This window comes from Pygocentrus nattereri, chromosome 28 (assembly GCF_015220715.1).
Source record: "Pygocentrus nattereri isolate fPygNat1 chromosome 28, fPygNat1.pri, whole genome shotgun sequence".
In the NCBI taxonomy this organism is placed as follows: Eukaryota; Metazoa; Chordata; class Actinopteri; order Characiformes; family Serrasalmidae; genus Pygocentrus; species Pygocentrus nattereri.
Window position 1 is genome coordinate 1,984,122 of NC_051238.1, and position 12,500 is coordinate 1,996,621.

At 43.4% G+C, this 12,500-nt stretch overlaps 1 protein-coding gene across 4 annotated transcripts in view; it reads right to left on the reverse strand.

The window, feature by feature from the left end:
• atp2b3a (ATPase plasma membrane Ca2+ transporting 3a) overlaps positions 1–12,500 on the reverse strand; it is an 88,860-nt gene that overhangs the window by 9,974 nt on the left and 66,386 nt on the right. For 2 of the 4 annotated variants that reach the window (XM_037535900.1, XM_037535901.1), the window contains 7 exons: positions 10,365–10,471; positions 9,053–9,244; positions 8,735–8,948; positions 7,904–8,115; positions 6,905–7,012; positions 5,912–6,094; positions 4,097–4,183 (listed from right to left, as the gene is read on the reverse strand). In XM_037535900.1, the coding sequence (XP_037391797.1) occupies positions 4,097–4,183; positions 5,912–6,094; positions 6,905–7,012; positions 7,904–8,115; positions 8,735–8,948; positions 9,053–9,244; positions 10,365–10,471 (1,103 nt within the window). The remainder of the gene's footprint in view (positions 1–4,096; positions 4,184–5,911; positions 6,095–6,904; positions 7,013–7,903; positions 8,116–8,734; positions 8,949–9,052; positions 9,245–10,364; positions 10,472–12,500) is intronic. The other 2 variants (XM_037535903.1, XM_037535902.1) reach the window with 1 other exon arrangement.

Genomic DNA, 12,500 nt, shown 5'->3' on the forward strand with positions numbered 1-12,500 from the left:
CGTTCAAACACAGCTTTTAAATGTCTTTTAAAGCTAAATCTTCAGCTTCTACAGCAGATGGCACAGGACAGTAGAACTATGGATAAATCAATGAGCAGCAAACCAACAAAAGCAGCAGCTGGTGGAGCTCCAGTTCTCCTCGGGCTCCTCCACAAAAACAAAAATTATGAGCTGTATGAATGAGAGCGAGAGGTACAATCACAGAGGAGCTGAAGCACTGACTGTATATAAGATACACAGTATATGATATATACACTTAGTGACTGTATATGGACCGCTCTACCCAATCCATTCAAACTGTGCTCCCATAGTAAACAACACAGTATTAAACAATTAAGGGTTCAGATCTTAGATACTTGCAAGTTCTGATCTATTTAAACCCAAGACATTAACAGAAATAGTAGTAAGCTAAATATATTTTTAAAATCATCATTTATAAGGTATTTTTATTGGGAGGTGTCTGTCCCAAACCCCAACCCCTAAATTTATGCTTAAATTTACATTAAAATTTTTTTAAAAGATGGTTTTTGTATTATTTTAAAGTGAACTTGAGAAATGTTGATTTATCATGAGTTTCGTTTTTCCACAGATAAAAAAATGACATCATATTTTCATGTGACTACCGAAACAGAGTTCCAGTGTGTGGGTGGAGCTTTATTTTAGCCACGCCCCTGCATTTTAAGAATCGTCATATTTTCTGCGGTTCAGCACTTATTAGTGTTTTAATGTAAAATATGACGATTTTATGTAGGAACAGCTGATCAAAGCTGTGTTTGCTGATCATGTAGTTTTTGAGCTCAAAATGAGCTAAAATTTCACTGAAACGGTCACGACTGAAACATTTGGTCAAGTTTGGTCAAGTTATGATCGTTTTGGTGGCGACAGAATGGAATGTTGAAACATTAGTTTTAATAAGATCCACATAATTAATATGTAGAGTCACTCAGAGCGAAAGGATTTCAGTCTAAAGTCTAAGATGTGTTTCAGCTCTGACTCTGAACCAGTTCAGTAGAACCATCCATATGTTTCTATTCACTCCTTGGTTGGAGCTCTCACTTGACGTTCATGTTCAGATTCTGTGCTCTCATGATAAAAATTGTGTTCCTGAATGACTGAAAGTTGTGGGCAGTTGTGGGTTGGAGGTCAGGGAACCAGCCCTGTGACCGGAAGGTCTCCAGTTCGACCCCCTGAGCCGACAGTATGTGACTGAAGTGCCCTTGAAGCAAGACACCTAACCCCCAACTGCTCCCCGGGCGCTGTGGATAGGGCTGCCCACCGCTCACTGCCCCCTAGTGTGTATGTGGGTGTTTCACTGCACGGATGGCTTAAATGTGGAGGTGCAAAACACAGTTGGCCAGTGGTTCTGAGCTCTATTTCTATTCTAAATGGAAACATTTCTAGCTTCTTGTCAAATTTGATTTAAATGCAATTAACTACAATTAATCAAACAGAATGATACCTTTAATCGTGGTTTTTCCGCTTGATAGCCCTGATGATAATGCAAATAAACAATTTTGAACGTGTAGCAAAAACGACAATAACTCCAGACTTCTAAAGGTTAAGAAGTCCAAAAACAAAACCCCGAAGGTTAGAGCCAATGAGCATGCAACAGCAGAACATGATGCATGTGCTCCTAAACAGGACAAAGAAAGAGTCAGCAGCGTTCTCCTCAGAACCATCATGGGCTTATACTCGTCAGTTTACAGCCGTCTCTGAGCTCACCGCACTCGTCTACGCGTCTCCGGCACCGGTTTTAAATTTGGTGAGGCGTTTCGGGAGAGTGGAAAACGAACCAGCAGCAGAAACAGTGGGAATGTAGGACGTGAGAGGCGCGTATCTCTGCATGACTGAGATGAAAGCGAAATCTTTCCATGATCGCTTCGTAATTACTGAATGGGTGAATGGGTGAGGGAGGGAGGAGAGAGGGATAGAATAGAGAGAGAGAGAGAGAGAGAGAGAGAGAGAATAAGGCTTTTAGAGAAATAAAGGCAGCTGGAAAAAAAAGTGCAGAAGCAAAGCACAGAAATCCAGCCTGAGGATGATGAGGTAGTGAAGGAGGGACACGAGTGGAGACACAGCCAGTGGAAAAGCGTGAGCACGAACAGAAATGGACAGATAGAGAGAGAGAGAGAGGGAGAGAGAGCGAGGGAGAGAGAAAGAGAGAGAGAGAGAGGTCAGAGTGCACCCTGGTCAGTACTGCTTTAATCTGCCTACTCATGACTCAGGTGGGTAGAAGTTACGCAGACGTGGGCAGGAACGGATGCAAGGAACAGATTTGGTTATTGAAGAGAACTGGATTCCATTAAAGTTGAGGAAATGACAATAATCTGATTATTCCAATCACTGGCTTTGTTTCCACGCAGATTCCTGCCCAACGGATCCGATTGAGCTGTTAGTCGGATTATTAACGCATAATTAATGTTAACGTGGCTACTCTGTGGTTGGCATAGCGACAGCCAAGCTAATGGACGTGTCTCAGCAACTTGTAACCAATGTCAAAAGGATTCTTTGGTCTCCTGATTTCATTTGTCTACACCATTTCAACACGTGGGCTGTCCGTTAATGACAAACAGGAATAAATGCTCTTTACATCAACTTACTTTTAAAGTAAAGTCATTTTTGTCCTTTTCTGTAAAGCTGCCACTTTGGAGATCAGCTGATCAGGCCTTTACATTTACGGCATGTGGCTGAAGCTCTTATCCAGAGCGATTTTACACCGGTAGGCGAAGGCCACGTTAGGAGTCTTGCCCAAGGACTCTTATTGGTACAGTGCAGGGTGTGTGCCCGGGGGGGGGGGCTGAACCCCAGTCTACAGTGTAGAAGGCAGAGGTGTTCCCCACCACACCAACCAACTCTCACTCTGCGTTCACACCATCAGAGACACTACAAAGCGCCCGGAGGCCATTCATTCTCAGTTACCAATGGTAACGGAGCAGGGTGGTACACTGTATCACTGTAAAGCAATGTAGCTCCTTTTTATGGCTCGTAAATATTGATTTTCATAATCTTATTCCACATTCAGCTCACTGTACCTTCACACTCATATTCATATATTTTATTTTTTCACCTGTTTTATTCCTAACGGTGTTTGTTTGTTGTCTTCTTGATTTCATTATCGCCCGAGTCCCTCGTTTCATTTTCTTACGTTTCATTTACTGTCATTCACGCTCTGGAAGGATAATAAATTCATCTGAATCTGAATTAAAGGCCAGAAAGCTGCCGAGGTTAAACACACACACACACACAGGACAAAGAGAGGAGGGACAGAACAGAGCGGACTCTTTAGCACAAAAATAGTGAAGATTTCATTGCTAAAAGTGATGTTTCCAGAGCAGATCACTGAAGAGACGCCGTCTGTTTATAGTTTAGAGCCCAGATTTGGGGAAAAACGGGTCGACTTTCAGTAGAAAAACAAAGTTCAGCTTCTTTTATTATAAGGGTTTAAAATGACGTCACCGTCTATTAGACTGGAGAGAAGAGCTACAGCCTCACACGACGCCCAGCTTCTGAATGGAGCTTATGAACGTTATGAAGAACATGAAGAAGTGCGCTTTGGGCCCACCGGTGGTCCCGAGGAGCTGAAGAGGTTTAAAAAAGTATTGTCCACAAACATCTTTGTCTGCCTATTTTCTTTCAGAAAGCTCGCGTATCGCAAAGATGCCTGGGCTGGTTCAGCTCCTGAAGACCAGATTTATGCCGACTCGATGGCTTTTCCCTCTAACCAACTTGAAGCTTAATGGAAATGGAAAGGCCCCGTTAAAGGAGTGAGGGATTCTCCTTTAAGGGGAAGGGGCTAGTGGACAAGTGCAAGTTGAAAGCAGCACCGAAGCAGGGGGGCTAGTCTCTCTCTCTTTTGCTCTCTCTCTCTCTCTCTCTCTCTCTCTCACATTCAGCAGCCGAATCACAATCTGAAGGCAGGTAATGAAGCTTGTGGGTGTGGGTGTCAGTTCGTGTGCGTGTGTGTGGGCTAGACGTCTTCGTTGCGTGAGTGCAGCGGCTCTGTGCCGTTTAACGTATTTTGGAACTCACTCCCGGGGGCACCAGTTGCATTGGCAGGAGACAGAACTAGGTGTGTGGGACTAGAAATATTGGTTACGTCATGGAGCTGGCTCAGCACGGACGAGCGGCGCCTCACTGCACCCTGAAACGAACCACTTCTCTTGAAGGTGCTCACTACCTCCATCTGCAGGAGAGAGAGAGAAGCACATCACACACAAATGCTTCAATGAGAACAGTGGAAATGAGCGGGACGACATCATGAAAACACGTGAAGAGGCTCCTCTGTGTGGGGGGATGTGTGGATGCGGATTTTCTTGCAAGTCTTTAAAGGGCCCATAATCTATACGAGTCATTGGACTTTCTGTTTTTCCCCCAACGTGTGACGTTTATGTGGCTTTGCGTCACAGTTCATATTTACATGACCATTTTACAGCCTCTCTGTATTCCTCAGGGACAGCTTTTTGCTACTGCGCCTTTAAAGCGTATATAAATATGTAAATATATGTGTAAATTCTCTGTTTTGATTGGCTGTCCTGTATTGTGCCTCATATTAAAAGCAGTCCGCAGGAGCGACACTCTACGAGACTTCGACGAGAAATGGTTTGGCTAAACCGCTGTCAGCTGAACTAAGCTGTTTTAGGCTGAGTGGGCGGAGTTAAACTATTGTAGGCTAAGTGGGCGGGGCTAGACTGATTTAGGCTGATTGGGCAGAGCTAAACTGCTGTAGGCTGAGTGGGTGGAGCTAAGGACAGCACATTGCGCGGTGGGCAGCACTGTTGCCTCACAGCAAGAAGGGCCTGGGTTCGACTCCCTGGCCAGTGACCAGGGCCCTCTCTGTGTGGAGTTTCTATGTTCTCCCCGTGTCTTCGTGGGTTTCCTCACACAGTCCAAAGACATGCATGCAGAATAATTAGACCCACTAAATTGCCCCTCGGTGTGAGTCTGTCTGTCTGTCTGTCTGTCTGCCCAGTGTGGACTGACGACCTGTCCAGGGTGTATCCTGCCTTCCGCCCGACGACAAATGGGCTAGGCTCCAGCACCCCCGCAACCTGGAACGGTTTGGGGCTGAACTGAATAGCTGAATGGGTGGAGCTAAACTGCTGCAGGCTGATTGGGCGTGGCTAAACTGCTGCAGGCTGAATGGGTGGGGCTGAACTGAATGGCTGAATGGGTGGGGCTGAACTGAATGGCTGAATGGGTGGGGCTAAACTGCTGCAGGCTGATTGGGCGTGGCTAAACTGCTGCAGGCTGATTGGGCGGGGCTAAACTGCTGCAGGCTGATTGGGCAGGGCTAAACTGCTGTAGGTTGAATGAGCAGTCATAAGGAAATACTGCATGTGTGACATCACAACCATAAGAAATTCAAACAGGCTGTTTCTGTATCTTGATTCTCATGTAAGATTAGTTTTTTAAAGATATGGGCCCTTTAAAGTAATCCAGGTCAGATTTTTCAGAGTGAGCTTTTGCGGCTGAAGCAGCAGTCTCATAACCCGATAGTAGTAATAATAATAATAATAATAATAATAATAACAATAATAACAAGCAGGAGAATAAGTATTATTAAAGCAAAAAATAGTAGTGATGAGAATAGTTACCGGTACACGACACACCCAGAGTCAAAAAGAAAAAAAAAGGAGAGAAATAAACAGAAATGGACAGTTGAGCGAGCAGAGAGAAGAAAGAGAGAATTTACAACATAAACAAATAAGACATACACGTGATATTAGAGAGTTAATATCAGTTTGAGTAAAGAAGAAGGAAGGAAATAAAAGGAAACGTCTGTAACTGAATTAAGCATTAAGGTGAGTTCTTTAGCACAGGTTTAACAGGTAGAATTAAACTCTGCACTGAAACCGCGTAAAAGAAGGAGAGTTAGAGTCGGACGGAGAGAACGAGTAAAGCCCGAGTTTACCTGAGTTTGGATGCGGTTGAGTCCTCTGAACCACAGGATCTGTCCCCGTCTCAGTTCTCGCTCTGCGTGGTCAATTTCCTCCTCGTCCTCCGCCAAGTCTTCGTCCATGATGTCATCGGGCGCAGGCCCATGCCCCGCCTCCTTCAGACACTTCAGCTGGCTGGTTGGCACTGAAGAGATCAGCTACACAGAAAGACCAACGCAAAAAAATCGGATTATCCTATTTTTCAGCTGGAATCTGTGATGATAAAAGCCAGAAAAAGTTCAAATAAAGGAAATGTTCACTGTACTTTTACAGTGGGTGGGGCAAAACTATACACACACACACACACACACACACACACACACGCCAATCAGGTGTGACATTCTGACCACCTCCTTGTTTCTGCGCTCACTGTCCACTTTATCAGCTCCACTTACTGTATAGCTGCTCTCTGTAGTTCTACAGTTACAGACTGTAGTCCATCTGTTTCTCTGATACTCTGTTACCCTGTTCTTCAGTGGTCAGGACCCCCATGGACCCTCACAGAGCAGGTACTATTTGGGTGGTGGGTCATTCTCAGCACTGCAGTAACACTGACGTGGTGGTGGTGGTGTGTTAGTGTGTGTTGTGCTGGTCTGAGTGGATCAGACACAGCAGTGCTGCTGGAGTTTTTAAACACCTCAGTGTCACTGCTGGACTGAGAACAGTCCACCAACCAAAAATATCCAGCCAACAGCGTCCTGTGACCACTGACGAAGGACTAGAGGATGACCAACACAGTTTTTGACATAATTTGAAAGTGTCTGTTTCTCTTTACATTGTTTGTCATTTTTATGATGAATGGCCTAAAAGAAATGATCCAAAATGACTTGGAAAAGTTCCGGTTCCATTGACTTCCATTGAAAGTAATGTATGTTTTTTCCTTCTCCTGTGAAGTTACCATTCTGGAGATACGAGCTTTTCCTCCGACAGCAGCGAGATATATATATATATATATAATGGTATATTACCTGACCCCAAAGCAGCTCTCCAACTCCAACAAACAGACACCAGAGCCACTGCTCCACGTTCAGCGGCGAACAGCTAAACGGCTTCCCTCCAAACTGCACGATCGCTATCTATAAACACACAGACGTGTTAAAGAAATACATTAATAAAGAATCACACTTGACTCCAAATGGAGTCGATCGGCCAAGACATGTTTGGGGTCTGAACTTTCCTTATTATGACACTGAAGCTACGAGGCTAATGTGGCTAATATGGAAGCTTATGCAGGCCTAAATCACACACTCACCTCAAAAAAATGTGCTTATCACCTTTATTTGATCCCTGCATGAAACTCTGTGTGTTAAATATCGATATTGAAACGCATTTATTAGTATGAGTGATTATCTGTGTGGAGTTGAGTGTAACGAAGGTTCCAGATGTAGCTGAACGTACTGACTGTGATCTGCTCTGTGCTTTACATTCACCACGTACGTCTGCAATCAGACTCTCACACACAATGTACGTCACATAAACAAGATATCAGATCAGACCTGCTTTTCACAGAGTATCAATACCTACAGCGCTCGCTCCTGTCCTGCTAAAGGACCAGTAGATCAGATTTAACCTGAAGAGACTGGAAGACTCGTTTCTGAAGGTATCAGACAGTGAAGGGCATCGGACAGGATTCTGGAGATGGTCATACGTTTTAAATGGATTTGATGAACAGGTTCACACACAGTTATTATTGTTTGGTCCATTTCTGTGTGTGAAGTTCCCCCATACAGTTTAAAGTCAGTGTATTCTATAATATATTTAGTTAATATGGCAATATGTTCTGAAAGACGTGGCAGTGTTTGGGATGTATCTTGGAGCGGACTGCAGTGTATTTGACTTGTATGTTTTTCATATGGGCAGTAAGTCTTGACTGTTATCTATAAACAAACTGATGACTGATTTTACAGCGTGGTTTGAGTTTAAACACACATCATACATGAAACAGGCTAAATGGGGCGGAGATGCACCTGTATGGCGAATGTCCCGAGCACGATGGTGCAGAAGATGGGGTTTGAGAAAATCCCGTCAAAGACGTTCCTCTCTCCGTGGATCTTGCGTGCGTTTATTTCGTTGAAGAGCTGCATGAGGACGAAGGTGTTGAAGATGATGGTGTAGTGTTCAGACGGGGGGGCGTGCAGGGGAGCGTCCCGGCCGCTGTCTATATCGAATATCCGCTCACCTGAGGAGGACAGACACCGATCAGCTGGATTAGTCATGCTTCATTAACCAGCATCACTGTGTACCAACACAGTGCTACACAGGCTAACTGATAACAATCCGCCTGTAGTAGAAATACACCACTGACATATGGAGCAGTAGGATACACCGGTTTCCACGGTTACGCTACCCACATTTCCATGATTATGCTACACCCATTTCCATGGTTACGCTATACTCATTTCCATGGTTACGTTACACCCATTTCCATGGTTACACTATAATCATTTCCATGGTTACAATACACCCACTTCCATGGTTACATCCATTTCCATGTTTACACCACAACCATTGCCATTATCACACTACATTCATTTCCATGGCTACACTATTTCCATTGGTTAGGCTACACCCTATGCTACACCCAGTTCCATAGTTACACTACACCCATTGCCAGGATTACACTACACCCATTTCCATGCTTATGCTACACCCATTTGCATAATTACACTACACCCGTTCCCATGGTTACACTCCACCTGTTTCTGCTGTTAGAAGCCAACATTTGTAAACTATCTTGCAGAAAAAGAAGAAAGCATATTTCATATTTATTTCCTTTCGTTTAACTGTGAGCTTCATACCAACGAAGAGCAGCGTGAATATGATGATGAGCTGGTACACCCCGTGGCCCAGGATGTTCTTCATCATGGTTCTGGAGATCAGCGGGTTATTCCGGCCATACGGTTTCCGCAGCAACAGGGCCTCAGTGGGCGGCTCGGTGGCCAGAGCCAGAGACGCAAACGTGTCCATGATGAGATTCACCCATAACATCTGCACCGCCTTCAGAGGAGAGTCCTACACACACACATCCATGAGAGGGGGGGGGGGGTATAACAATAGACAGCTCTGCCAAAAGAAGCAGAGAAAGCGATGAAATGTTCCAGCAGAGTAAACTGTACCTGAGTAATGCAGGCGCCAGTAAAGGCCACTATAACGGCCACCACGTTAACAGTGAGCTGGAACTGCAGGAATTTGGAGATGCTGTCGTAAACATTGCGGCCCCACATCACCGCCTTCACTATGCTGGTGAAGTTATCGTCCGTCAGGATGATGTCAGAGGCCTCCTTCGCCACGTCTGTGCCGGCGATTCCCTGAGCACAGCACACACCGTGTTACACACCATCGCTGTTGGGACAAGGCTTTTTCTGTTTTGGACATCATTTGAAAGGCCAGCTGAGCTTCATGGCTCAAATTTTCGTGATGAATGGACCGACAGAAATGGTCTAAAATCATTTCTCTAAGAATGTTCATTCAAATTTAGGAACGTTTTGCCTTCTCCAGTAAAGCTACCTTTCTAGGGCAATTCCTGTGTGCAGTACTTTTAAAAATATCTCTACAGCGTAAAGATTAGTAGCTTTCTATTTCTAATTGTTTATACTGTTCACTCCTCACCACCACATGTCTGATATAAATCAGTACCTTGTGCAAAACTCCACATGAATTTTGGGCAAAAAATCCTTACAGTGTAGATTAGATATTTTTGCTTTTATTTATATAAGTATTAGTAAGTGATACTTTTTTTGATCCCACAACCGGGGAAATTCCACCATCCGTGAAGTGAAACACCACATACACACTAGTGAACACACACTTGCCCGGAGCGGTGGGCAGCCCTATCCACGGAGCCCGGGGAGCAGTTGGGGGTTAGGTGTCTTGCTCAAGGACACCTCAGAAATGTGTTGGTTCTTGTGACATCACAAAAACAGTGAACTAAAACTGCTAAGAACTAAAACTGAACTAAAAACGGCTGTTTTCATAAGTTTGGGTGCTCCTGGTCAAATTCCACGGTGTTGTTGATTTTCTCTCCTGACACTAACATAAATCCTCACACTTCTGAACGTTTTTATGCACAGTCGCTGATTATTTACCCAATTTGACACATTAGGGGGGGGAAATAAAAAACAAAACATAAAATGCATAAAACACGTCAATAAATCCATAAAACGTTGTGGCACATTTGGTTTTCTTAGCAAATAAATAGGAATTGTGCACTAAAAGGGGACGAGTGTGTGTGTGTGTGGGGGGGGGGGGGGGGTAACGTATTCCCACTCATATTTTCCAGAGACGGACTGTAGGGACTGGGAAGTGAACGTGTGTTTAGCACCATTAACCCTGTGTACCTGTTGTTAACGTTAACTCCTTTGTTTCAGAGCTAGTGGGAGAACTTTGTGTTCCTTTAAAGCGGAGCAGTAAGACTGAGGTGGTCCTCACCATGGCGAATCCCACGTCAGCTTTCTTCAGCGCAGGACCATCATTAGTGCCATCCCCGGTCACCGCGACCACCTGCCTCTGCTCACATATGGTGCTGTCAATGATCCCTGAACGCACACACACACACACACACACACACACACAGCTTAATGTACATGCAGTCAAAACTCAAGTAGAAAAGCTTTAACAGCGTTTTACAGACATCAGCTCTGTGCAGAAGTCTCAGACACCTGAGCTCTGAGCGTGTTATTTAAAACCATTTATCTTTGTCAGTAAGTTTGGCTTTGCTTGTAAAAATACCTGACAAGAATAAATACAAATGAACATAAATACAGTAAAAATAACAAGAATTCCTTCTTTTCAAATAAAGTAGCTGAAAGCTCTACTTCTTATATTAATGTTCTTAGTAGTTATTGTAATATTGGCGTTTTTCAGAGCAAATAAAGACTCACTGCCCAGATAAACAGAGTTTTAATAATAAAATCTGTTATATGTGTTATATAAATATGTTAATATTTCATGATGAATGGTCCCTAAAGAAATGACCCAAAAGGACTCGGAAAAATGTCCTCCATTAAAAGTAGAGCATGTTTTCTTCTTCTCCTGTAAAGTCACCGTTTTGGAGATACAAGATTTTGTCCAGACTGCATCGACAAAAAAGATGATTCGACAAAAAAGATGATTCTTCAAGGGTTCTTCAGTAAAGACAGTGGTTCTATTCTGAACCATGAGCACTAAAAGAACCACTTGTATGCTTAAATTGTTCCTTGTATGGTGAAATGGTTCTTCAGACTGATGGACAATGTGTTGTATGTGGTTCTACGTAGCACCAAAAAGGGTTCTGCTATTGTTACGATGTCATGCTTGAATACAATTTAATGCCCCCTTTTAGGTGCTGCACAGAGTGCAGAAAGGTTCTGTGAAGAACCACATTCAACACCAAGAACCATTTCAGTGTTCTTTGAGTGATCAAGGTTCTACATAGATCCATCGTCATCACTAAGGAACCCTTAAAGAACCATTTTTTTCAGTGCAGCAATAGGGGAAAAATGTTCATAGATAGAGACTAAAGTAGCAATATTTATTTATTTACTTATTTATTTACTTGTTTTAATATTTGTAACGTGTGAACTCTCAGAGACTGAAACACTGATTCAATTTTAAAGCTTCTGATCATAAAAAACTACAATGGTTTTGTTTTCTTTCTCTCTTTTGCAGAGAATTTGGGAACCCAAATGAAAATTGTTTTTAAAAGTCACAAGATTTATATATATGTATATATATATGTGTGTGTGTGTGTGTGTGTGTGTGTGTGTGTGTGTGTGTGTGTGTGTGTGTGTGTGTGTGACACTGAGTCAGACGCAGATGCTCTGAGGGTTCAACTCATTCTGACAGGACCCCAAAATGCACTGCTTTCTTAGTCCACAAGACGGCGCTGTTGCTTTCTGGTGAGATCCATGAATCTTTGGCGTTCTGGATTTGAAACAGTCAAACAATCGCATTTCAAACCACCTCCAAAATCTGAGATTTTAAGATGCTAGGCCACTACTATGGTGTTCCAGGTGGTGGCTAAGGTCTCACTAGGCCACTACTATGGTGTTCCAGGTGGTGGCTAAGGTCTCACTAGGCCACTACTATGGTGTTCCAGGTGGTGGCTAAGGTCTCACTAGGCCACTACTATGGTGTTCCAGGTGGTGGCTAAGGTCTCACTAGGCCACTGCTATGGTGTTCCAGGTGGATGCTTATTAGAAGATTATCTGGCTTATTTCTAGACACATTTTACTTATTTTAGGTCATTACATTAAGTAAAGTATCTGGTTTCGAGCTTGTTTCTTGCAACAAGCACAATAATCTGCCAACATAGTGGAGATCATTAATTAGATTAATAAATAATCTTAAATTAAATTTACTACAATCTCAACAGGAGAAATATTAGATATACTGACTAGATTCAAGATCATTTTACTTGACAAGAGACCATTTTTTGCAGTGCGGTTTAGATCTGATTTGCAAAAAATCCGATTTCATGCCGTCCAGACTCTCTGGAAACAGTCTGGATATGCCAGAAATTGGATTTGGGCTGTCAGGCTCAACGAGACCTTAATGTTGACTTTAGGCACCGTCATAAATCACTGC